Source organism: Oryza glaberrima, chromosome 10, assembly GCF_000147395.1.
Source record: "Oryza glaberrima chromosome 10, OglaRS2, whole genome shotgun sequence".
Taxonomy (NCBI): domain Eukaryota; kingdom Viridiplantae; phylum Streptophyta; class Magnoliopsida; order Poales; family Poaceae; genus Oryza; species Oryza glaberrima.
In genome coordinates, this window is record NC_068335.1 from 6,930,607 (window position 1) to 6,957,501 (window position 26,895).

Genomic DNA, 26,895 nt, shown 5'->3' on the forward strand with positions numbered 1-26,895 from the left:
TTAATAGGTACTTATCTTTTAAAATAGTGATAATAAGTTTGTGTGACTGTAGAAGAATTTATATGTAACTGGGACAAAATGATTTTTTTAGTCTAACATACATTGTTAAGTATATTAAAGTCTACAATCTATCTCACAGCGTACAGATGGTGAGAAATGACATCTTTTAACATTATTTCATAAAACAGTAAATAGGATGCCTGGCATCTAGGGGTGAAAACGGTATAGAAATTTCCTAACCATACCGATACCATTTCAGCAAAACTAATATAATAATAATAATTTTACCGATGGTTATTGTTTTCAAAATTTAGTTTTTTTTAAATCTGTCAGAATGGCATTGAAGTTAACACTAAATAGATGAATTCATAAACATGAAAATTTTCGGACCATTTCGGTTAGTTTTCAAAAAATAATAAAATAATGATATCGTTTCCGACCATTTCCGATCGTTTTCATCCTTAATGGCATCCGCGCGGGCTTTCTTCCTAGTTGAGTAAAAGGTGGAGTATTGAGAGTTTACACGAGTGAATTATTGGTGAGATTAAGATGGAAATTTGATTTTTAATCCCAATATCTTGTTTGGTAGAGATGGTGGAAATTGATAGGGAGTTTCGTTGGAGATTATATCATTAATAAAAACGGATGGTTGAGATTTGTTTATGCAAAGTAAAGGAGGAATTCCCTCCCAATCTCACCCCTACCCAGGCATTGAAAAAGAATGTACTCCTTCCTCAATTCCCTATTCTTATCTCACCAAAATTCTCGTGTCTCCCAACCAAACAAAAACACATAATAGCCTAAGGCCCCTTTGAATCGCAGGAATGAGAAAACATAGGAATAGGAAAAACGCAGGATTTTGATAGGAATTTAAGTGTAAAACAGAGGATTGTAAAACACAGGAAAAACACAGAAATGATAGTTTGATTGGACCGTAGGAAAAACGTATAAATTAGAGGAGAGATAAAGACTCAAAGGAAAGTTTCCAAAGAGATTTTACCTCATGTTAGAATTCCTCTAAAACTTACATGACATTAGGCAATTCATAGGAATTTTATAGGATTTCATAAGATCCATTCCTTTATTCCTTTAAATGAAAGGGGCCTAAACACGTAATCCCTCCTTAAAAACTACTACCTCCAACCAAACAACGCCGTAAAGGAAAATCTTCCGTGTCGTCGTCTCCTCCGCTCCTTGCGCCAAGACGAGTCGCGGCTTAAGAGGGGAGAGGCGGCGATCTCCCATCTGGCGAGCAGAGCAGGGGAGGGGAAGGGATCTTGGTGAGCATCCACATCCTCTTCCTGACTCATCTCTCTCCCACCGGGAGTACTTCTGTCTGGAATTTGCTTGCGTTAACCCTAGCTTCTGTTCTAGGTTTGGAAGAAGCTCTTCTCTTAATTTCAGAGCCTTAATCTTAATACAAGTAACAGTTTGTTTGTTCCCCAAAAAGCTGAATCCGCCCCTGTCCAGTGGTACGAATTCAGTTGCTGTAGCTGCCAGAAGAAGTAAATTAAATTTCATGTTCTACCATGTTCTGAATCTCTCAAGAATGTTGATGGAAGTTGATGGGGTTCTAGTGTATAAAACTGGATCAGTATTTCTGGTTATTGATTGAGTTTCACAAACTGTGGAAGTATAAATTGGACACTATAGAATACAAGGAGCACAGATGGGGGCCTACATGTCCTCCTAACACATGACACATATGCGTTGCACAGGAGAAGAGTGGATTCCTTCTCAAATTCCCCGCCCACAGATTCCCATCTCCAACCTCCATCTCCGTCTCCTCTGAGATGCACATAGCGACTCCCGATCCAGACTAAGCTTGCAAAACTCCCTTGCCCCAGCAGCGTAGGCAGTGCGGTGCTGACCGGCAGCTTCTGGTCAAAATAGTCAGTTGGATCAAAATAGTCTTCATTTCAAAAGGAATAGATGACTGGATTCGTTTTCCTGCATTTTAAACTACTGGTTTTTCTTTTTGTTGTTTTTGACATTGTTCATTGCTGATATAAGTATCAGGGGTATAAGATTATGATGGATTTATGGCATTATGGGTTCATCTGAGTTGATTTTTTTCTATCTGCAGTTTGAGTGACATGGCTGCTGAATGTGGAAGTGGCAACTGTGATGCTTGGGCAGCGAGAGATCCTTCAGGGATCCTCTCCCCGTACAAGTTCAACCGCAGGTTAAATCACAGAACACTCCCTTGTGTATTGATTTTCCTTTTTATTTTCTTGATATGAATGTCTTTCCAGCACTGTTAAGAAATCCTCCTTGTTTCCAAGTGTTTTCTCTAACTGCAGAATGCACTATTCTGGCAACTAGAATCATCAGGATTGCAGTTTCAGTTAGCTGTGTGCTTATCTGGAACAAGAATGTGAACTTGTCAAGTTACCTGTTTTAAATTTTCTAACTTTTGCACAACATGATAAACTGGATTACAAAATCTCTATAGTACTTTGCTGAATGTTGTGATTAACTACTCACAGACAAGATTAATAACCTGGTTTATTATTACCAGGGTTGTACAAAGTGACGATGTTTCCTTGAGGATCACACACTGTGGTGTTTGTTATGCTGATGTTGCATGGACAAGGAATATACTCAACAATTCAATGTACCCTTTAGTCCCTGGGTAAAACTGTCAACTTTGTTACTTGAATTTTAACAAAAATATGGAAAATAATAAACTTCTGTTACAGACTATAAATTGATCCATTTAGCTACTGTATTTGTTGTAAAGATAAAAGTTCATGAAATTGTGTCTAAATTTCAATATGAGTAGGCATGAGATAGCAGGAGTTGTAACTGAGGTTGGTGCAGACGTCAAGAGCTTCAAAGTGGGTGACCATGTAGGTGTCGGCACATACGTGAATTCATGCCGGGACTGTGAGAACTGCAATAGCTCTCTAGAGAACTACTGCTCACAACATGTCTTCACTTTCAATGGTGTTGACACTGATGGGACTGTCACAAAGGGAGGATATTCTACTCACATAGTAGTACATGAGAGGTATGGATTTTGACCATGTTTTCTTCTGAAAATTTTTTGACAAGACAATGAAAAATTTCATATACTTATTTCTAATGGTTGCTCAACAATGTTGTCACAAAATCATCCTACATTCTGCTATGTAAATTTTATATAGGAAACAAAAGCATGAAACTATGGCTTGCAACTACTTTAGTGCCATATTAGAGTAATATAAACCCCATGATGTTCTGCTAATGTCTCTCTTATGAATATAGCAGCTATTAGTTATTCCCGTTTACTTAATTCAAAAACAAACCTATGAGAAAATTGCATCTTCCTTTGGAATGGCAGGTATTGCTTTAAAATACCTGATGGCTACCCTTTGGAAAAGGCAGCACCTTTACTTTGTGCTGGCATCACTGTATATAGTCCGATGATGCGGCATAATATGAACCAGCCAGGGAAGTCACTTGGCGTCATTGGACTTGGTGGCTTGGGTCACATGGCAGTAAAATTTGGGAAAGCCTTTGGACTGAAAGTCACAGTTATTAGTACTAGTGAATCAAAGAGAAAAGAAGCTATTGACCTTCTTGGTGCAGATAATTTTGTGGTGTCATGGAATGAAAATCAGATGGAGGTACTACACATTCTACATTATGTTTTACCCCATTGTTCACAGTTATCTACTATGACCATACCATGAGTCTTATCAGCCAAATGCCATTTGGTAAAGATAGCTAACCTGTACTTCTCATTTATCTTACGTACTGAAAGTGGTAATGACAGATTCTTCATTGTTGCAGACCTTGAAAAGCTCTCTGCACTTCATTATTGACACAGCCTCCGGCGATCACCCATTCGATCCTTATCTCACGCTTCTGAAAGTTGGTGGTGTAATGGCACTACTTAGCTTCCCAAGTGAAATCAAAGTGCATCCTGCAAACCTTAATCTCGGTAATGCACGTTTCTCATACCAAAATATATCTGGCTTTTTCCAGAGAGGAAATATATCTGTCTGCTAGGATGGGGAGAAAATTAATTAATTACAACTAATCTGGACTAATATAGGTGGGCGGAGTTTATCTGGTAGTGTAACTGGAGGTACGAAGGACATCCAGGAGATGATAAACTTCTGTGCTGCGAACAAAATCTACCCAGATATCGAGATGATCAAGATAGATTACATCAACGAGGCTCTTCAGAGGCTTGTTGACCGGGATGTCAGATTTCGCTTTGTAATCGACATTGAGAACTCGTTCAAGTAGTATCTTGATATCTTCAGTACACCATTACTGATGGAAGTGTATGCAATAATAATAAGTTTAAATGTCCTACAAGATGATGAGACCATGAGACAGTTCCAGAACAAAATGTTCCATGTTAAGCAGCAATTTGGTTCTGTTTTCAGTTATTTTTAGGAGTAAATATTGTATTGGTGGTACACAAGGTACATAAACTTGTTTGGTGGGTGTAATTTAATACATAAACTTGTTTGTTGGGTGTAATTTAGTACAAAAACTTGTGAAGTACTTATTTTGGTACATGAACTTATCTAATTTGTGTGAATCGTGACCAAAATGGCTTGGTAAAGTTAATCCTTAAAAGTATTTTGATTAGGATATAGCGTGCACAAGTGGTGAGTATGCATAAGAAATGCTATATTTATAAACTTTGTTTCTACTTTTCATTATCATTAAAATGATGAATTTCATATGTTTCTATCTCTTATTAAATGGTTTTCATATATTTTTCTATAATCATTATATCTCATTCTATTTTTTATTGAACATACTAGAGAAAGTGCCCATGTGATGTGTTGCAACGGGTAAAAATATTTATTTTTGGATCGCTATACATTATACTTCCAGTCCGATATTTTCCCTTCGCTCGACTTCTTTCTTCGGCTCAAATCAAAATCACAAGTGGAGCTGCAACTACTGTCCAACAATGCCCATCTCTTCTTTTTCAACTCTCCTAGACCTTGGATATCTCTTCCTTCTTTTTCACTCTGCTAGACCTTTTTTACCATATTTCCCTCTGCTCGACCTGTCTCTTCCATAAATTCTATCATCCTCCCATCAATTTGAAAGTCCATCTCTTCCTCATTTTCAGCCATTTTCAGCCCAACCCAGTCCAATATTTGCCTCTGCTCGACCTGGCTTTCTTCGGCTCAAACCTAGATCTACAGTCCCGGCGACTGTCATCTTCAAACTACGGAAGACATTGCCGTGCACATACGATGTCGGAGATTGTCATCTTCAAACTACGGAAGACATTGCCGTGCACATACAATGTCGGAGTCGTTCCTCACCTCAATTCCTTGTCTTCCGTGCACATGCGATGTCGGAGCCGATCCTCCCCATCAATTACGATAGAATATTTCTAGATCACCCAAAATTCCTTTGTCTCCACGTGCACAAGCGATGTTGGAGCCGATCCTCCCTATCAATTACGATAGAATATTTCTCGATCACCCAAAATTGGTTGCTCGACCTGTCTCTCCTCAGCTCAAACCACAAGTGGAGCTACAGGCACGACGACTGTCATCTTCAACCTAGCCGATCCTCCCCATCAATTATGATAGAATATTTCTCGATCACCCAAAATTGGTTGCTCGACCTGTCTCTCTTCAGCTCAAACCACAAGTGGAGCTACAGGCACGACGACTATCACCTTCAACCTACAAAAGACATTCCCGTCCCAAAATTTGTTGAGGGATTGTGATCCACTCAATCTCCTCTTTTTTATTTATCAAAATTGCAGCGAATCCATCAATCTCCCAAAATTGGTCGAGGGATTGTGTCTTCTCTTTCCGTTTTGATCAAAATCATAGCAAATCCATAAAACTTGGGATAAAAATAGTGACTGTTAGATGGATTGTGATCCACTCGATTTTCTCTTTCTGTTTTTATCAAAAACATAGCGAATCCATAAAACTTGGAATAAAAACAGTTACCATTAGATGGAGATTAATTCCGATGAATTAAATTTGAATTGAGAGAGAAAATCATAGGGAAAATGAGGGGGAAAAGCATGGAAGTCATATTGACGTGGTGGTGGCACTACGTTCGGCCTGGCTCAAGAAAATGGTGACGAAAAAAAGCGGCAAAATACGCGAAAAAGGTGAAAAAAAAAGACAGACCATAATATCACCTGGAATCCTTATCTATTTTTTATTAGGTATAGATGTATGTGTAAATAGCAACCATCTCAAATATATATTGACGTAATATCCTAACCCTGCATTATCATATATTTAACACTTAAATCAACACAAGATTAGCCCTGCATTATCATTTTTTTTCTTATTTTGCATGCACTACACAATTTCATGCAACAAAACGAACATTTTACAAATTCGTGTACTAGATTGCATCATCTAAAAAGTTCATATACGACTAATGCATTTTACTTTAATTTTTTAGTCACAGTTTTCTCCCTAACCACCCTATTTTCTGCTTCTAGCCTTGTGGGTTGCATAAATAGCCAATGCCAGTTCTACTACTACTAGTAGTATTATTATTTGCCTACTTTCTTTTGTTTCGTTTTAACAGTTTAGTGGCGACCCAGCAAAAACTTGCAGGACCTCAACTGAATACAGTGACACGTTTTATGTCGTTTATGATGCCAAAACTCAGGTAGCCATCACAAGTCTCCACACCAGCTAAACTGTTAAACAAATATTTATAATAGATGCATGGTTAAATTTAAATGGTTATTAGCACTCTGCAAAGTAACTAGATTAACACTGTTAACAGGATCGAACTTCAGATAAAATGCGAAATCAAAATAAATCTTGAAAACAGAAAAATAACAAGGTACACACTCTAAAACTTTGGATATACAGCCTTCTCAAACCCTACCGACTTTCGTGTACCTTGACAGCAAGGTTCCTGAAAAGAATTGCCCGTCCAGTTATTTTGATTGCAACAGTAATCATACACGTATAGTACACGTTTCTATACAACACATATTTAACGAAATACATACTCTCTCCATCCCATTTTAAGCATAGCCATGAGTTTCATATCCAAATTTAATCATCCGTCTTATTTGAATTTTTTTATGATTAGTATTTTATTGCTATTAAATGATAAAACATATAGTGTTTTATGCGTGACTTATATTTTTTCTATTTTTTTAAAAAAATTTAAATCAGACGGACGATTAAAGTTAGACACGAAAACTCATATTTACGTTTAAAATGGGACATAGGAAATATCATTTTTAAAATATTTAATACTTGAAAAATGCTTTGCTATAAAAGTTATATATAAAACCATAATTGAAGACTTGTGACATATAACTAAACGTTTAATGATCTAAATATTTTATAATACCCCATTTTATTCAAATTTTAATTAAGATTTAATTTTTTGAGCCATCTTTTATCACCAAGTTTCACTTTATGCTGGGAGAGCTGGACCAGTTCATCCACCTCGATAGTTGCGCTAGGCACCGCCACTTCCTCGGCAGGATCTCGGGCTCCTCGATGGCCGCCACATCATGAAGAATCCTGTCAGCTCATACTGTTGTGACATTTAGTTCGATCTGTACTGTACACTAATCCACTAATCCAAAAGAATATTTGTGATGTGCTACAGAAAGAGTTTTTTTTTCCTTGCTCATATGATCCGTACTGATGTAGTGTTTGATTGAAAAAAAAATGAAAAGGGAAATATGCTTTCTGTTTTCTTAAATCATGCTCTATTAATAGATATAACAGAATCCTGAACTCTGAATTAACAGATAGGGAAAATCTGTGAGGAGTATGTGCATGCAGCAGTGACCTCTGAAGCTACTTGCTTGTATTGTTGATTTTTGTTGATGATATGAGAACAGAGTATTCAGTTACTTTTAACAAAGACATGTAACAGATGTTACTTCTTGAATCTTCGATCTTCCTGTACTGGTGTTACGACTTCTTCAATGTTACTGATGGGTCTATAAATTGAGTAACAGATTCAGTTCTTCAATGTGGTCTGTAAACAAAGTATTCAATAGCTGATTTACTCATGATCTACAAGCAGTACCGTGGTTTGGAAATTTTGCATTGGTATTTAGACTTTAGATAGGAGTGCTACTACTCTCTGTACCGGTCAGCTGAAACGAAATCTGAACTTTGTTTGCATGCTCTTTTTCAGAACGCACAAACTTACTCAGATTACCAACGATGATGTCCTAAACATCAGTAATGCTAATTAACCATGGTACCCCACTGAGCATTGGCAGCACTGCAAGTCTGCAACTGTGCAGAATATTTTTTCATTCACAATGTACAGGTCGATACACAGCAGATATTAACAGGCATCTACACTAGAACTATAATTCATAAACCATCAATTATACTCTCTCCATACTCATAAATAAGTCGTTTAGGATAATGTTTAAGTCAAACATTGGGAATATAAATCATAAATAACTCTCAAGTTGTTGAGTTTAAAAATGTAAAAATTATATGTATAGATTTGTCTTGAAAAATACTTTCATAAAAGTATACATATATCACTTTTCAATAAATATTTTTATAGAAACAAGAAATCAAAGTTGTGTTTTAAAGACCGTGTCTATCCTAAACGACTTCCTTTACGAGTATGGAGGGAGTACTCTAGTTCACTTTTTCATAGGGACAGGAAAACAGTCACCCAGAGATTTATTGAGCATTGGCCTCAAATCTTCAGAAATGTCCAACGGGAGGTTCACATGTTCAGAAATCTTCAGAACTACTCCAATGGAATATTTAAACAGGGAGTATTTCTAGAGGAAGAAGAAATTTACCAATAGACAAGAAAGATCAACAACTCAATCATATCTGTTCCTATGAACAGAGGAGGAAGATCTCTGAACCTAATCGATCTCCGCTCAGATGAGATAGAGAAGATAAACCTCTTGGATAAAGAACACAAAGACGCAGATGCGCCGGTCAGCGCAGATGCCGCGGAGAGACATGCGAGGCGGTCCTTGACGGACCGAGAGCAGGGCTCACCGCCGGCGCGCAGCGAGGACGACATCTTGGCCTCTGAAAACAATCTGCAGTCGACGCCGCCTGACGCCCCTTGCTCCACATCCGCCTGCCCTGCCCTCCACCACGTCCACCAACCCAGCCATCCTCCACAGCCACGCTGCCATCACCGGCCATCTGCGCTCCCGACCCAGCGCCGGCGCCAGCGTGCGGCATGGAGCGCTGGAGCAGCTGCGAGATGGGAGATTGGAAAGAATTAAAGGGCAAAATAGTCATTTGACATATTCCTTAATTTTCACAATCATGTCTGCGAGATGGAAGGAAGGGGTAATATTTTTCAAAGTAGTGAAGAGTTAAACCAACAACCTTATAATCAAGAAATCAACAACTAAAAAGTTGTCTAACGGTCAGACACAAGTGAGTAAACGAAATTAACCAATTCATGGCTCAGCCACCTTCCTGTCCTTGAAAATTTTCATGGTCCTTTTAATGGGAGATGACCAGCGAGGACCATATTCAAGATGCCCATCACACATCCACTTGAAGATCACTTTGACGGCTTTTTTCTCGTCACTGTGGTCATGGAGCTGTTTATTTGTTAAGTTGCTCTGGCTCAGGGTGCACTTCATCCATCGAATTCGTAAATGCCATGCAGATGCTTTACTGGAATAATAGTACAAAACACAAGTTCAAGTTCAAATAGTAGTAAAGAATAAAGTATGTACAAAACTGTGTAAGCAAAAAGAGTTAATGATTGCAAGACGCTACCTGCTCCAGTTCACCACTTGTAAACAGCCTGAGCCTGCTTCAGTTCAGTCAAACCAGATTCAGTACATCAACAAATAGAAGACTATGCAAGGGATGGTACTGCTGGCCTAACAAACATCTTTTCTATTAATCTTGACGCTTGAATTTTGAGAGCATGCAACAGGTCAAATGTATCTCTAGGCCAGGGCTACAACAGTAACATCATATTGTCTTGGATAAAATCATAAAACACTGTAATCCAAATGAAGTGAATATGCTTCCTATCTATCAATTGGGAAGCAAAAAAGTAAAAAAAAAAATAATAAATCGTAAGTACATGGATAACATCAGTATCTTGAGCCAGATACGCAACGTTATGGTTGAAAACATATTGTAATCAAAGGATAAGCCGCTACCTTTTTATGTTAGCAAAGATAATAAAAATGGATAATACAACTTGTCCTACGCTGTATAAGAAATCAGCAAAGGATGTGTAGACAAACAAACAAAAGAAACAACATTTATCTGAAACATTATGTTAGTGGTGCATCTAGATGTTTTGTACATCTAGGTTTGGATTATGTAAGTGGTGCTTCATGAATTACAGTATGTCTGGCATTAGGAAAATCACTTGTAATGGATCCAATGGAGATGACCCAAAATTTCCAGATTTCAATCATGATTTTTTTTTTTGGCCAAAATCCAGAAAGTGTGGCAAGATCATCCCCAGCTGCAACAATGAGACCATAGTTAGGAAAACTAGGAAGGCACCATACGATACAGGTCGCCAGGTTAGATCTCAGATTTTGGCTTCTGCCCTCAGCGCAGCTGATCCACCAGGCAGCACATCCCTAGTCTTCAGTCTGCTGTAAGCCTTTAACCACCACCATTGGTGTCCCTAACACACGCTTCCATCAAGTTGTTGCTTCCGTCAAGTTGTTATAACTCTGCGGTTTTGGAACACAAATACTACTTTCAACTTATCATAAACCTGACTAATATACAATAATTGTTCAATTAATTAAAACAATATGCAATAATTGAAACAAAATGAAAGGACTACAGCAATGGAGGAAAATTAAGGAAAAAGAATTGCCATGGAGGTCCTAGTTATATTTGCTTATTTACATCACTCACCACATATGCTCTAGGGGAGGACATATGGTCCCAAGCCTCACCTCCCCAGAGCCATGTTGCTGGTGGATGGTGACAGAAAGAACTGAAGAACAGGGAGGAAGATAACCTGATTCTTGCTTGATTTGAATGGGAAATGCTCCCATCCTTCTATGGATGCCACCTTTACATTGATCTAATCTTTGAAACAAACCAGACTATTGGAAGGGATAAAACTGAAATAAACTGAAATCCGGAGCATCCTGGAATTGAGCGAACCAATCACGATGTCTGCGCTGGTTCATTTTGGTCGAACAGAGCGTGGCTATTGTGCCGATGCCTCGTTCTGCTTCTTCCCGCGTTTGCTATATGCGATGCCCTACATAACATATGCATAATGACTTTCTGTCTAACCTAAAGTTCATCACAACCCAATGAAAAGGAAACTTTGCTTTTATAGTGCAGAGAACCTTCATTCTAAATTTCTAATTCAAAGATAGTAAGTAAAAGTAATCGTATTGCTGACTGGTAGCTAATATCAAGATACTGAAAATGGCCAATGAATAAACTATACAGGGGTTCTTGCAATATCAGTTTAAAAACTGCTAATATCACATTTTCATGTGCTCAGGTAACTGATAATTCCCCAATTTAGGATTAGATGTCGTTTTGGGCCAAACAGAGACTAGGTGGTGTTTGGATCAAGGTAACTTTAGTCCCTGTCACATCAGATGTTTGGACACTAATTTGAAGTATTAAACATTGACTAATAATTAAACTAATTGCATAAATAAGAGCTAATTTGGGAGACGAATTTTTTAATCCTAATTAATCCATAATTAGCAAATGTTTACTGTAGCATCACATAGGTTAATCATGGATTAATTAGGCTCAATAGATTCGTCTCGCAAATTAGTCCAAGGTTATGGAAGGGTTTTGTAATTAGTTTATGTTTAATACTCCAAATTAGCATCCAAACATCCGATGTGACAGGGACTAGAAAGTTTTAGCCCCAACCAAACAGGGCCTAAGGTGGTGATTAATTATGTTACTCTACCAGATCAGACACAGACTTCCTTACTCCTAATTAATATTATTATCTCTAATTACTGAGGCCAGTCCTTTCCAATTATCCAATCCCATTACCGGAGCACATGAAACAAAGGGGCACATTGCTGCATGACCGAGTAGGATTGTTCAAGCAGCCAGAATCAAGGTCTCCACAGCCAAAGCCACTTGAAACATGTTAGATTGGTTAGAATCAAATGAGTTAATTTGAGTAGTATCATCAATATGGTCAAGTACTTTCAATATGGGTAAATTGCGAACAAACTACCTGCGAAACCTAAAACGATATCCATTCAAAGGCAAAACCAACATCCTGAAATGGCGTGTAGAGAAGAACAGAGGGAGTACTTAAACACAAAATGAAGTGGAACAAAGTAACTCTTAAACTGCACACAGACTAGTGTTTAGCTTACCTGAATAGAAAGTACTCATCCTCGAAAATTAATCCTCATCGATCAAGGTGCTCTGTTGCCTCATGTCCAACAAAAATTAATTCACGCTTCAAATGCTGCATGGGTTGAACCAATAGAAGTTAATCTTGGTTGGCCGCATGCGTACAGTTGCATGCATGCAGGGCATTCCACGATGCACATTTACTCTTTACACAAATAAATAAAGAGATTTTGTTAGATGATGATCATTTTGAGAAAACTTCGAAAATCTTAGGTGATGATCAAACTAGGATAGAGGGAATACTTTGTAAGACAAATCTATATATGTTGTTCTTGTTCCTTTAAACTAAAATTTTAAGTTATTGATAATCAAAGTTATAAAAGTTTGACCTCAATATTGTCCAAAACATCAAGATTTATGGTACCGGAGAGAGTAAATCAGAACCAACTGTTCATCCCAACTAATGTGACAGGTTTGTATTGTAATTGAGAGACAACCAATGTAAAGTCTCTTAATCTATCCTGCCATCCAAAAGTACAGATTTGTATGTTTAGGAGCCAAAAGCAAACAGTTCTAAACAAGTGTTGAACTAGATTTTGCTTGTCTAATTTGCAACAAGCTAGAACCCTAATTCAAAAAATAAGTTGGTTTTGGAATCTACCAGAGTGAGTGAATCAGATAGCAATACATACCTGTGCCCAATTAGTGGCTCTAGAAGTTAGATCCCTGCCACCTGCTACCAGTTGCACTTGCTCACCATGATCTAAGCCAGAAGAACAGGAGGTCTGGATGGCCATCATGCGCGATGCACAGCAGAAGCACAATGCAAGAGGAGAAAAGCACATGAAGAAAAGGGTGATGCGTAAGCACATCCAAGTGTGCAACAGGAAGGAGGAAGCTGTGATTTTCCACAATATGGATGACAGAAGGCTCTCCGGTGGCTTCCAGCTCTAATTATGAAATCTCCGGTGTGGGAAGGAGGGCAGGGAAAAAGCAAGAGTGAGCCAAGGCTTACATAGACCAATACATGCATGGACCAAAGGTTGAGAAGCTGACAAGGAAATTAGTTGAAATTGCAATAATGGAACCAAAAATAATGATAATGTTGCACTAAGAAATTGAATCTGTACTAAATATAAATAGTACCTTATGAAGACCAATGCTACTGTTGATAGAACACCTTACAGTTACAGCCAATTTGACTGATTATAACTCATAACCTAATGGAAAGTTTCGATTATGAGTACCCCAAAGTCCAAATACAGTTATTTCCATTTTTAATAAATATACATCTAGTCGGATAGTGAGCATAGGTGGCTTTGGCCTTCAGGGCCTGGAAATAATCTTTTTAGTCTAACCAATCTGCACAGAATGGAAACAACAAAAAATTAGTTTGTGTTTTAATGAGATTAGATGCAACCGTTTTTTTACTGCAGAAAAACCTGTCTTTGTTCTAGTTCTGAGCATGGCATTGGCAAATTGGTACGTATTGCACCATAGTTGTATAAAATGACTTGCGAGTGTTGAAAGCAAAAAAATAACTGGTGCAAACTATTTGATAGATGGTTAGAAAAATATTGATAGTATTTCTGAAGGCCCATATTCCACAGATGGACTTGATGAAAGAAAAACTCTACAATCTACATCAGGAAGAAGCATCCATTTCATTCATACAATTGATGCTAGAGCAATCCATAGCTCCATGGTCAAAGGTTTGAATGGTTCATTTTCAATGCAACCACTTCATCCTTCATTGCCTGACAATATTTTTCTGCAGCTTCTACTTCCTTCTCTAAACTGAATATAGATGAACTAGAAGCTTGATTCTTTGCATCCAAATGCCACTCCATTGTTTGTATATTGTGTTTCAGTTTACTCAGATGGCTTGACAGTGATTGTAACCTGTTTGCTTCATGCTCTTTTTTCCGAGCATCCTCAAGCCTTGTAATAGAATCTTGAAGCAGCCTAAGACGGCTTTGTGGCTCCTTCAAGCGGGCAATGAGATGTTTCACATTGAACCCTAGTTGCTCCAATTCCTGAACCTTTTTCATCAAACAAACAATCTCAGAAGCATCTGTATCACATGATGTCTTGAGCACCTCCTTAGCTAAACCAACCAGCAAAAACCATAGTCCACTGTAGGCTAGATCTCCTAGAGCTTCAACATTGTTCAGCAACCCTCGGTAATGTGGTTTCTGCGGAATGAACTCAAAGAACAGAGGGTACTCCCTCCTGGCTGCTTCAGAAAAAGGGTCATCTTTATTATCCTTCAGTATCTCTCGGTTTCTTCTATCTTCCTCATCTTCATCGGAACATTCCTCTCGTTGTGACAGAAGCCCAGAGCGCACAAACTCTTCTAGCTCAAGTACAAGTTGCCTATCATGATGTTTGGAATTAGGGACACTTTGCTCCTCCTCATCGTCAAGATTTATTACTTCACAATTCTTAGCAGGTGGTTCAAGAACAATACATTCATCATTATCAACTTGTGCCAGTTCATCACATCTCTTACTAGAAGAGTTGGAATTTTCCTGTGGTCCAGAGCGCTCCTGAACATCAAGTTGCAATGAATTATTTTCATTGTCACTCACAGTTAGCGGCACCCAATCATAGAATTGGGGACATTCACCGCCCTCATTAGCAAATACCTTATTTTTCTTCTTCTTCCTATTCACATCGGTTGATTTATCTCGTATTTTTTTAATGGCATCTTTTCTTTTCACTGCATTTTGACTACGGTCAAAATCATATGCACTAAGGCCTAGGACAACTTGATTCCATTCGTTGTCAGGAGCAACATTGCCCAGTTGTGTTAACTGCCTTTTTGTCATGCATTTACTGTTCTCTTGCTTGGTGCCTTCTCTAAATTGATCAACAGCCATCTGTACCACACTTATGAGATCTGTATTCAGAGGCAATGTGCTCGCCTTATTTTCCTTGTTTAACATCATCCCGCAACCATGTTGATTGCCTTCCTGATGCCTCTCGAAATGTGCATTCCACCATGCAGCATAATCCTTGCTAGCAACCCCATGTCTACCAATACTTGGTACCCAAACCTCAATTCCACTGGAATCAGAACCATGTATAATAGATACAGGAAAATCCTGATCATAACCAAATTGCCTAGCAACAAGGTGTGGATTATACATTACTGAATTGGCCATCCCATCACCAAACCATCCAGTCAACACTGCTTGCGTAATCATTGCACTGTAATCCTCCAACCACTTTGGCTTATGTTTACTTTCAGAACTCGCTGTAGTGGTTTTCTCATTGAACCACTCAGGTTGCGTCCAGTTCAGCGAGTTGTACTGGTATGGCCTCCACAGAAAGCATGCCTCATCCTGGAAAACCTGTTGAGCCTCCTCCGATGTGGTTGTCCTCTTCCTCCGGCTCCAAAGGTGCACTCGAGCATTCGAGACAGGGAACGGTGGAGCCTTCAGTGGCGGTGGGCGCAAGCAGTCGAAACGTTCCCATATCCACACCTGAAGAAGCAAGAGAGGGCCCCAGGTTTCAACACGCCCGCTGACCCCCTCCATTACCCCAGAAGCAACAATCCTATCCATATCGGCATACAGATTCGCTACCATTGCCGGGCCAAGGGCAATACGCTCTCCAAGACTAAGACGAGCGGCGAGCGCAAACGTGCAATCCGGCAGCTCCCCGCTCCTTGGCCGCAGCCGCGGAGTAACGAAGAAAGCAAGCCAGTATGCGAGGAACCCAAGCCGACGCAGCTCATCATCCTCGCCGGGGCGGATGCTGCTGTCGAACCACTCGAGCCACAACTCCGCCGACACGCGGCGGGCGTCGCGGGCGCAGGGGTGGAGCTCCCGAATCTTCTCCTTCTCGATGACGAGGCGGATTCGGAGGTCGTCCTCCTCGGGGGTGAGGGGCCGGTCCAGCGGGGCGCCGGTCGGGGGCAGGCCGGCGAGGAGGAGCGCGTCCTCGAGGGAGAACGTGGCGGCCCCGGCGGGGAGGCGGAAGGCGTGGGAGGCCGGGTCCCAGAACGAGAGCAGCGCCGCTAGGGCGCCGCGGTCTGGATTGACGGTGGCGGCGGACGCCCCGACGGCGTCGGCGATGCCGGCGGAGCGGAGGAGCGGCGCGAACGCGGGGTCGCGGAGGGCGGCGGCGACCCAGGCGGACCACCGCGCGCAGGGGAAGAGGTGGCGGAAGGAGAGCGGCGGGATGGGGTGGGGCGGCGAGGAGGGGGCCGGCGGAGGGAGGGTCGTGACGCGGGAGAGGAGGGGGGTTGGGAGGAAGGAGGGGTGTCCTCCGTCGTCGGAGGGTGGCATTCTCGGTTGGGATGCCGTACCGCCGGCGGCGAGGTGGAGGGTTTGGAGGGAGAATGCGAAATTTTGGGGAGTTTTTGCGGGGGTTTGTGGTGTGGGGGGGGGGGGGGGGGGGGGGGGGGGGGGGTTTGGACAAATTTTGGAGGGGAGTTCGCGGCGGTCAAGCGTCGGGGCGCACGGCTGCTGTGGGTTGAAAGTGGAGGGGCAATCAACTTTATTAATGTGTTCTTTCTATTATAATCGTCTTTTTTCCTTAACCCCTCTAATATATTTATACACAGAATTACATAGAGTTATATTATACGCAAATAGAGTCATGTTATACACAAATTAGGAAAGAACCTAATATCAAATAATTAGAAAGTGTAAAGCTTCGAACCCAAATCGTCTAGTCCACCATCTTATGGAGCTAACCGGAATACCTCTGTGCGTTTCTCCATAATCATGTTATAATACACAGAATTCCATAATACACACATGTATATTTGTGTATATTAGGTATAAGCCCACTCTATCTCTAAGGAAACCGAAAAGGAGAAGGAGGAGGCGGTCAAGCGTTGGGGGGGGGGGGGGGCGCAGGTGCTGGGAAGAAAATTTGTGAAGACTTCCATCCTACGCTCACCCTGAAGGACTTTGCCTAATGTGCCACACGTGTCCTTCCTTGTGATCATTCCATCCTACTACTCTCTTCGTACTCGTAAAGGAAGTCGTTTTGGACAGCGACACGGTCTCAAAAACACAACTTTGATTTCTTATTTCTATAAAAATATTTATTGAAAAGTGATATATGTATACTTTTATGAAAGTATTTTTCTAGAAAAATATATTCATATAATTTTTACATTTTCAAACTCAACAACTTGAGAGATATTAATGATTTATATTCTCAAGGTTTGACTTAAACATTGTCCTAAACGACTTGCTTTATGAGTACGGAGGGAGTATTAATTAACGCCGTTAATTAAATAAACATCTCCGCTATTCCTGGGCAACGAGGTAGGCACCAAGTACGGCGACAACCGGTGGTAGCCGTCGTGGCCTATGACTGCATCTGCCTGAGTGGCGATTGTTAGTGATATGCCCTAGAGGCAATCATAGAGATGATTGTATCACATACTATGTTTACATATTTATCCGACATTGTTCCTTGAAATAGATAACTCCTTATTGGTTAATGAATATGTGATTCTTTCATGAGACTCTTTATGTTGTTTGTTACTATTTCTAAAGGATCCCTCATCAAATATCATATGTGGAACAAATATGTTTATATGATCAGCACATGTATTAATTGATGATCATGTCTCATGGATTATGGTATAGAGATACCAAATTAATAATGTGGACACATGTTGGTGAACATGTTGTTCGATAGACCCAACATGATACACTGCAAGAGCCATATGTGTTCTATCATCAGTGATCTCATTGAGTGTTGGTGTTGAATCCTTAGACCTGAGATTATCATGGTTCTCAACATGTGTAGTAGCTTACTTAGGGACTGCTAAATGCTACTCCGTAAAAGTAATTTTCGGGTATGCTATGAAACATGTAGTAGGATATGAATAATCAAGATGGGATTTGCCCCTCCTGTGGAGAGATATTTCTGGGCCCCTCGATGTTGTAGATTATGGAAGTGCATGGCCATGCCAAAGGTGATTGAGGAGTCAATCACAAGTTATATAATCTATCAACAGGTTCGAGTGAATGATTGAGCTATTAGAGGATGGCACATATCTAGCCTTGAGCTTAATCGATATCGTGAGGCAAAGGGGTTCATACAAGTATACACTAGAGATTCAGCCGATATGATCTTATGTATGCCCTTTGGGTTAATATGTTCTGTTAGGGGCCACTGTTGACGCGTGGACTGAAAAGGAGTTTTCGGGTTACAGCCGAGTATATATGAACCTACAGGGTCGCACGCTTAATGGGCCGGAATACGGAGATTGGATAGAGATCCAATATGAGCTTAATTCAGATAGGGATCCGAATAGGAGTCCTACGGGCCTTGGAGGCCCGAGTGATGGATCCTATATATTCGTGAGGGGTGTGACCGGCGGAGGCATTGCATCACGTGAGAAACCGTAGCCGTCACTTCCCTCCCCGAGCAAAACCCTAGCCGCGCGCGGGGTGCTAGCACATCTGCGCGTGGCGTTCCGTCCCTGTACGTGTGGATACCGGTAGAGGCGTCGCTGGTTTGCGGTGCTGATCGGCGTGGGAGTACGGCGAGGAGAACGCACGAGGAGGAGAAGGTCGAGCCGGTGCAATCGACTACTTCCTCTACATTGACGCGTGCTACTTCGCGAGAGTTCCTTCGACTTCTCAGCGTCTTCTTCCGCTGCGCAGCGCGTCAAGTGGTAACGATCTATGATCTAATACTTGCATGGTTCCTGATTTACGCGATAGAAAATTTCGATTTATGCTATCGTAGCCTACGCGTATCCCAACAGCGATTGCGGTGGCGGTGGCAGCGGCAGCGACGCCAACATGCAAACATGCCCGTGTCATGGATTTCGATGTGTTGCTGTGTTGGTGATTTAGGATGTTATTAATTTTCAAAATCTATCTAAACACATTGAGAAGCTAGTGATGCATGACATGGCTTAAGTAACAGGAGTGCAAACTATTCTTGGATGGCCGAAGCAAACAACATCCTCCTAACTTGGAGATTTTCCTCACGATGCCGTTGATGATTCGCTGGGCTGGGATCAAACAAAATCATCGAAGCTGCATCTACTCAGTACATTGTATATATATTAATTCACCGCCTCGGTGGCTTGCCACAAGTCGACCAGAACGATGGCAGCACCCGGACGATCATCTGCCGAGTCGTGTCGGCGAATGGGCAAAGTCTTACGAACAAGGGAAGGACCGCTGTCCTATGAAATTTTCTACCGAGGTGCTGGGGGTTGAAAGTGGTAGATTGCCCGCTGTCAACAAGTGATCCAATAGACGCGAAAACAGAAACGCATGGAAATGGAGGGGCAATCAACTTTATTGTTGTATTCTCTCTATTATAATTTTCTCTTTTCCTCAACCCCTCTACTGTATTTATATACCTATAATTTGATAAAAGTCCTATTATGATACATACATGTATATTTGGTATAAGACCACCCTATCTCTAAGGAAACCGTTTAAAGGAGATGTAGAAGGGTACTAGAATCCCCTCGATCATAGGACCGGTCGGTACTAATCTGATCCCTTTGGGTGTTCGATTCCAATATCAATGGGAGACATTTAGGGATTTGCTTCTCCTAATTTGTGCACATCTCTCATCCTTCTCAAACCGATGCCATGTACAAAGCATCTCAAAAATACTAGTTGACAAAGACTTAGTAAATAAATCAACAAGATTTTCACTGGTTTTGGTGACATTCACTATGATTTCTTCCTTCTTTAGCAATTCATGCATGTAGAAAGACTTAAGCGATATATGTTTTGTAAAACTCATTTTCAGATAACACATTTATTTGTGCAACACAACCTAAATTATCTCATAAATAATTGTTAGAGTTGGCATGATATTCAGCCTACATGTATTATGTATATGTTGTATCACCCTCTGTTTATGTGAAAACACGGCGGGCTAGGAGATCTGCTTAACTCCAGTGCAGGTCCAAGGCTAGCCTAGAGTGTGTCAAGGGCGTGCCAGCTGATTTGATCCTGCAATTAGCAAGAAAGAATAAAAGCAGAATCAGTCGACCCATAGCCGATCGGCCGATAGGCCGATAGCGTATTGTTGATGGTCTCATCTGATAGAGTTGGACCAAATCAGCTATGGCCTGGATATATCAAAGAATAATAAACCCTAAACACACCCAATTGGCTGTAATACTGTCCGTGAAATTTAATAGATTGATTTGAGACAATATTATGAAAGTAGTCGATATGACAGTATTGTTGACGGTCGTTACAGACAAATTTCGACCGCCAATATAACTAAAATAATGGAGAACTAGCTATGCTTACAATGCATGTTTGTTTTCAAATAATATAGTTCCACTTGTACTTGGAGAATAACAAGTTGCAGAAATTTATCAAATAAAATAAAGAGAAAGTGAAGAAACCTCACTCCTAAGCATGCAAATGGATAAGATGGGCCTACAAGTCAGGTGTAACCGTCGGAAACCGACTTTAACTGCCACAACCGCCTAAAGGACCCACCTATCAGTGCCCTGACCGAAGCTGGAGGCCTACTGGGCCAGCCCGAACCCTAGTGGCGATGGCTCAGCTCGGCCCTCCACGCGTACGCTCTAGATGCTCTCCCAATGATGATGGTTACAGGGGCAAAACCGACATTTCGCGTTTCTATAACCGTCATACCGGCCCTATAAAATGAGGAGCTCATTCACTCTCTCAACACACTCAAGCAAGCTCAATTCCTCTTCATACATTAGTATTAGTAATATAGTGCTAAGTGGAGTAGTATAGAATAGTGTTCGGAAGTCCTCGAAATCTTCAGAAGAGTTTTCGGTATGGCTCTAGCAGCTCTTGTAATCTCTTATGTAATACTTTCCAAATTAATGAAATACTCTTCTTTATATATCTTTGGTACTTTGCTTAGTCTAAGTACTGGTCTTACTTTATATCTACATTATGTTAATTGTGTGGGTAGCCTACCAGAGAAGTGTAATGGTGCGGGTTTAATGTCTGATTTATCAGTTGCTCTATGCCGGGTGCACGGGTATAGAGTAGTATTTAGTAATGTAAGCATGGTGCTTAGATTATTAAATATCATTAATTGGGCATATACGATGCGGTACAGTAGAGGTGGGCCGCTGATGGTGACAACTCGGTACGGGTATTCCTCCACGTTAGTATATATTTCTAAGACAAATTCATGCGGAGGGTACTTCTTCGTATTTAGCCCCTCTTGGACGGCCATGACAGGTTGTCGTAAGGAACTCCGCAACCCAGGGTGGTCTCTCGAAGTAACAGGAGGATAGTGTTAGGGGGTATTGGCCACATGATTGTACATTAGCAGATGTAAACTAGGATTTGAGTGTATACTAGAAGTATAGGAATTGAATGCTTTCTATTTCTTCTTCCACTTAGTTAGAATTATTTCATTATGAGGATTGAATAGCTTTGCTTCGTGTCACTCTACCCTTATATTACATTTAACCCCTGCTTAGGCTTTGACAATTATAAGTAATATATGTATAAAGTGCATTAGTAAAAGTTCACTGTTATTATCTTTCCTTGGGATTAAAAATATGATACCTTGGAATACTTCCGGGTGAAATGCTACAATGGTATATCCGTGCGCTTGCAGATTACTTCTGTAACCATAAATATACCAGGACTATTTCTGGCGCCATTGTTGGGAATGAATATTTCTAATAATGTCGTTAAGAAATACCAACAAATATTTAGAGCAAGAAAGATAACGTACTAGCTAATACTCTAGTACAAACTTATATAGACATATTGATCCATATAAACATATCAAACAGAAATCAAGCATGAAGGTGTAGGAATCTAGCCGATACTGACTAAAGCTTGTTATGCTTATATAAATGATATATCTATATAAGTGGCGAATATACATGAGATAGGGGATGAAACATACATATTAGATAAGATCGGCTGAAACCCCGATACTATCCTTATTATACCTAATTGCAGGCTAGATTGCATGGTTCTAAGCACGACTAGGGATGATGCATCTCAAAGTATGAAAAGAAACATGCAGTCTAGACAATCAAGCAATTAGACACTTTTCAGGATGGTAGATGCCTTAGCTAATCTAATCTAACAAGACAATTTAACCGAAACCAACGTAAACCCTAAAGCGAGCAGCAACTGCTAGGGCTAAATTGAGAAGCTAAAAGTAGATTAACCAAGACATATGATAGCAATGACTTGCGATATTGAGCCTAACATGTATGAAACGACATGTTAGCACCGATAGTTGGGTTACCTCTTGCGAAGAACTTGCCGGAAAACGAGAAAAGTAAAAGGGTGGCGATGCGCCGAAGTTGTATTGGAGTTGCTCCTATATTACAATGCTATGGGGCTCATATTTATACCCTGGGTATAAACTTAGTCCATTATGGACACAACTCAAGCCTTTCTAAAGTTAAGATACAAACAAGACCATATACGGCAGTCTCTTGCCAAATCTCTAGCAAACCGACTTAATATCATAATTAATAGATACAATTGCCTTAATCGAGCTCTATCTCTAATTGGCAATGGCGGTTATCCCAATTTAGGCCCATACCGAGCCCACGTCATGTTATATCAGCTTTATCGGCCATCGGCTTCATCAACTTTGACCAACTTCATACTCTGTTTTCAACCGATACGGTATTCAGTCGATGCGTAGTCTGACTCCAAATTCGGTTCGATTCAACACTAAATCCGCTTCTATTTTCTTCCTCTTTTTCCAAATCTGATGCCAAATTCCGTTGTTAGCACATGCTGCCCAATTCCGATGTATTATATAATGCGGCAGAATTTGCTTTGGCAGAACCCGCAAGATCCTAGGGTTTTCTGTTTTGACTGTTGTGCTTTATAAGCAAAGGCCCACGGTTCCCAAAATCTTCTCTCTCCAGTGAGATCTTCCCTCAAGCCTTCTTGCCACAAAACCCTTTCATCTCCAGTGATCTTTCCGGTGATCCGGGCTCCCGGCGGCAGGCTCATCTGACTCAACATCCCTAAAGCAGCAATGGCGCATACGACGGAAATTCCTGAGGTATGTCCATCAATCTCTTTCCATCAGCTTTCTACACCCTTCTTGTTTCAGCAACATCTTGATTTTGTTTATCTTTTACCAGCACTTTAGAGACCAAATCTTGATTCCCTCCTCTCAAGACCCTACAAACTTCTTTCGTGGGCCGATGGGCAATCTTGATTCTATAGAATTCATCAATGCTGAAACCAATAGGATTCCCTTCAGGCATACCAACTCCGATTTGGCAAAATGGAAATCAAGTTTCAGATCTTGGCCATCCCTTTTGAAAGGATTCAAAACTTGGTATAAAAGGGTATCGGCTGCTAAACAAGGACATTGGGAAGACATGGGAATAGCTCGATGCTTATCTCTTTCTTTAGCTGATATTAAGAAAATTGAGCCGATGATGTCTGCTGCTGCATATTTTTGGTCAGATACACTGAGCTGTTTCCTATTTCAGCAAGGTCCTATGACCCCAACTCTATTGGATGTGAAGATGTTGACAGGCTTGGACATTACTTCTTCCATGAATCCTTTTAGTTGGACATCAAATGTGACAATATTCTTAATACAAAAAAGATCCATCGAGGTTAAAAGGGATATATAGCAGAACATCAAGGCACAGGCTATGTTTCCGAGAGGGAACATGTTGCATTATTAGCCATGTGGTTAGAAAGAGATGAATTCTGTGGAACAACTTGTGGCCCAGTGGCAGATGTATCGTTGAGGCTTGTTGGGGCTGGAGCCCACCCCCCCCCCCCCTCCCCCAACATCCCCCGATGCGCGCACGCTGGGCCTAGCCCAATGGCCTGTTTTAACTGCATAAATGACGGAAACCGAACAGCCACAGTAATGATTAGGACACGACGAGGAGTCCAGGCGGCGGCAGCATCGACACAATACGGCGGAAGTCCTGGGTGACGAGTTGCTTGCTACTGCCCGGCCGGCGCGATGTCCTGCTTGCACGATCTACTGCCCGGCTGGCACGACGTCCACTCATTCAATTTCAGCACAACACCACAGCTAAACAGCACATGTAAATCAATCTCTTTGCTCTCTAACACTAGTTTGTTCATTTATTTGATTATTACCACCGCAGCAAATTTACAGTAAATCAATTCTTTATTTTAGGCATACAAAGGACAACTAATTTCTAAGGATGGAGAATCAAACATTGCGTATTTTTTACCCATGAAGGAATCTAACAAAAGAGAGCATTGCATGCCAAGTGAAATTGTTTTAGATCCTAGTGAAATTGTTTATTTGTGTTTATAATTGGAATTATAATGCTAACCTCTATATTTAATTTGATCCGCACGTCACTCATGGATTTTTATTTGTTTATTTCATCGTATTTGATTAACGAGGTACCGTAAGTTGATTAAATTCCTTAGTTTATTTTTTCTATTTACAAAATTTAAATTATATTTGCATGAGACCGACGAATGTATATTTTTAGTGCCTTTTTATTGCATTATGGGTTAGACATAGGATATTAGTTAGACATAGGATATTATAAGTACCCCTCTATTTTCATCCTAGATTCGCCACTGTTGTGGCCCAACTGCAAATTACCAGGACCTTGCCCAATTTCTAGTTCAAAAGAAACATACCCCTTTGGGAAAATATCTGCTTGGATCAGTTTATCAAATGCTTCAGTCTGCAACTTGCAACATCTTGAAAGATGAGGTAATAAACTATGGAGGCCCTTGGTGGTTTATGCAATTATGGCTAAACATGTACACAAGGCTAGCAGTAGACAAACCATCATTAGCCTTATCAGCCTTTCCAACCACTTATGCTGATGATGAAAAAGCCAATACAAGAAGATGTATGTCCTTTGGAGAAGAAACCATTGTATATTCTGGAGAGAACCAATCAAGTTGATGGCTTCAAAGGCTGGTTCTTCATATTCTATGATGGTTCTGCCTTGGCTGCCAGGATGTGGTTTGCATATGATACGTTCTCAGACTTCGAGCTGCCAGAGAACCTGAGATTAAATGATCAAAACAACCCAATTGATTCAAGGTCCAGGGATAACTTTATACTTGTAACATTCTTGCGTAACATTCTTTTTACTCGTTATACCTATTGCAGCTACGAGGATGTCGAGTGGAGTAGTGGTGGAGGGAGTTGTCATGGCGTCCACCACTACAGTGATGTCAACTGCAACCAGATGCTCCTCTGTGGGTTCTTTGGCCTTCCTCGTTGCCTATAGGCCTGGTATGTGTCGATGACGTACTGGGGCTTGTTGGCATTTCTTAACGACATTCCTAGAAATATAATTCCTAGCAATGACGCATAAATACTTGTTGACAGTCGTTACAGACAAATTTCGACTGTCAATATAATTAAAATAATGGTGAACTAGCTATGCTTGCAATGCATATTTATTTCAGAATAATATAGTTCCGCTTGTACTTGGAGAATAATATGATTGCAGGAATTTAGCAAATAAAATAAAGAGAAAATGAAGAAAACTCACACTCAAGCAAGCTCAAGATTCCTCTCATACTTTATATTAGTAGTAGTTTAGTGCTAAGTGGAAGTAGTATAGAATAGTTCTCGGAGTCCTCGGAGCTTTCAGAGGAGTTTCGGTATGGCTCTAGTAGCTTTTCTATTCTCGTCTGTAATACTTTCGGAATTGATGAAATACTCTTCTTTATATATTCTCGGTACTTTATTTAGCATGAGTACTGCTCTTACTTTACATATGTGTTGGTACGATTATGTGGGTAGCCTACCAGAGAGGTGCAATGGTGTGGGTTTAATGTCCGATTTATCAGTTGCTCTATATCATCTGCAGAGGTGCAGAGTAGTATTTATTAATGTAAGCATGGTGCTTAGATTAGTAAGTATTATTATCTGGGCATATATACTGCAGGACAGTAGAGGTGGACCGCTGATGGTGACAGCTTAGTACGGGTATTCCTCCATGTTAGTATATATTCCCAAGACAATTTCCTAGGGAGGGCACTCCTCCGTATTTAGCTCGGTTGGACGGCCATGACAGGTTATCGTAAGAAACTCGGCACCCCGGAGTGGTCTCTCGAAACACCAAGAGGGCACTGTTAGGGGGTAGTGGCTACATGATTATATACTAGCAAGTGTAGAGTAAAGTTGAATGTATATTAGAAGTATAGGAAATAAGTTCTTTCCATCTCTTCTTCCACTTAATTAGGATTATTTATATGAGAATATCTATAAGCTTCGCTTCGACTCACTCTACCCGCATATTAAATTAACCCCTGACTAGGCTTTGATAAAGGCAAGTAATATATATGTGTATATATTAGCATAGTTCTCTCTTTCACAATCTTCCCTTTGGATTAAATAAATACGATACCTTCGAATACTCCCGGGTGAAGGGATCTTTTTGGTGGAAGGATGTTTTTCGGCTTTCTCCAATTTTCAGAGGGTTAAGTTCAATTCAAGTCAACACAGGAGACACAATTCTTTTCTGGAAAGACCCATGGATGAATGTTGTACCACAAAATGCTTTCCCAACAATTTTCTCCTTTGCCATCAATGAAGATATCTCTGTCCAATCCTTTTTCCAGAATGAGGTAACACAGAATTTCAGTTTACCTCTATCAACTCAGGCTTTGCAGGAATTCCAGGATCTTTCAAACCTTTTGGATAATATCAATATCACAAATCA

The 26,895-nt window shown here is 40.5% G+C and overlaps 2 protein-coding genes across 4 annotated transcripts; one reads left to right on the forward strand and one right to left on the reverse strand.

Moving 5' to 3' along the window:
* Window positions 1–1,143: 1,143 nt before the first annotated feature.
* LOC127753513 (probable cinnamyl alcohol dehydrogenase 1) lies at window positions 1,144–4,525 on the forward strand. 3 transcript variants are annotated; one of them, XM_052279000.1, is made up of 8 exons: window positions 1,178–1,280; window positions 1,375–1,472; window positions 2,087–2,185; window positions 2,522–2,635; window positions 2,786–3,013; window positions 3,326–3,611; window positions 3,778–3,928; window positions 4,043–4,525. In XM_052279000.1, exons 3-8 carry the CDS (start codon window positions 2,097–2,099, stop codon window positions 4,237–4,239), a joined length of 1,065 nt encoding a protein of 354 aa, XP_052134960.1. In that variant the 5' UTR covers window positions 1,178–1,280; window positions 1,375–1,472; window positions 2,087–2,096; the 3' UTR covers window positions 4,240–4,525. The 3 variants fall into 3 exon arrangements, with proteins under 3 accessions (XP_052134962.1, XP_052134960.1, XP_052134961.1); XM_052279002.1 differs by lacking the exon at window positions 1,375–1,472 and having other exon boundaries at window positions 1,144–1,280; XM_052279001.1 differs by lacking the exons at window positions 1,178–1,280; window positions 1,375–1,472 and adding an exon at window positions 1,732–1,892.
* A 9,316-nt stretch (window positions 4,526–13,841) lies between these two features.
* LOC127752950 (uncharacterized) lies at window positions 13,842–16,635 on the reverse strand. The gene has a single exon (XM_052278398.1). The coding sequence runs from the start codon at window positions 16,550–16,552 to the stop codon at window positions 13,964–13,966; it is 2,589 nt and encodes an 862-aa protein (XP_052134358.1). The 5' UTR covers window positions 16,553–16,635; the 3' UTR covers window positions 13,842–13,963.
* Between the last annotated feature and the right edge of the window lie 10,260 nt (window positions 16,636–26,895).

Coding starts and splice junctions, on each gene's coding strand:
- LOC127752950 (XM_052278398.1), bottom strand. CDS start 16,552: ATGCCACCCTCCGACGACGGAGGACACCCCTCCTTCCTCCCAACCCCC.
- LOC127753513 (XM_052279002.1), top strand. CDS start 2,097: ATGGCTGCTGAATGTGGAAGTGGCAACTGTGATGCTTGGGCAGCGAGA. Junction 2,636..2,785: donor ATGTACCCTTTAGTCCCTGG/GTAAAACTGTCA, acceptor CAATATGAGTAG/GCATGAGATAGCAGGAGTTG. Junction 3,014..3,325: donor CACATAGTAGTACATGAGAG/GTATGGATTTTG, acceptor TTGGAATGGCAG/GTATTGCTTTAAAATACCTG.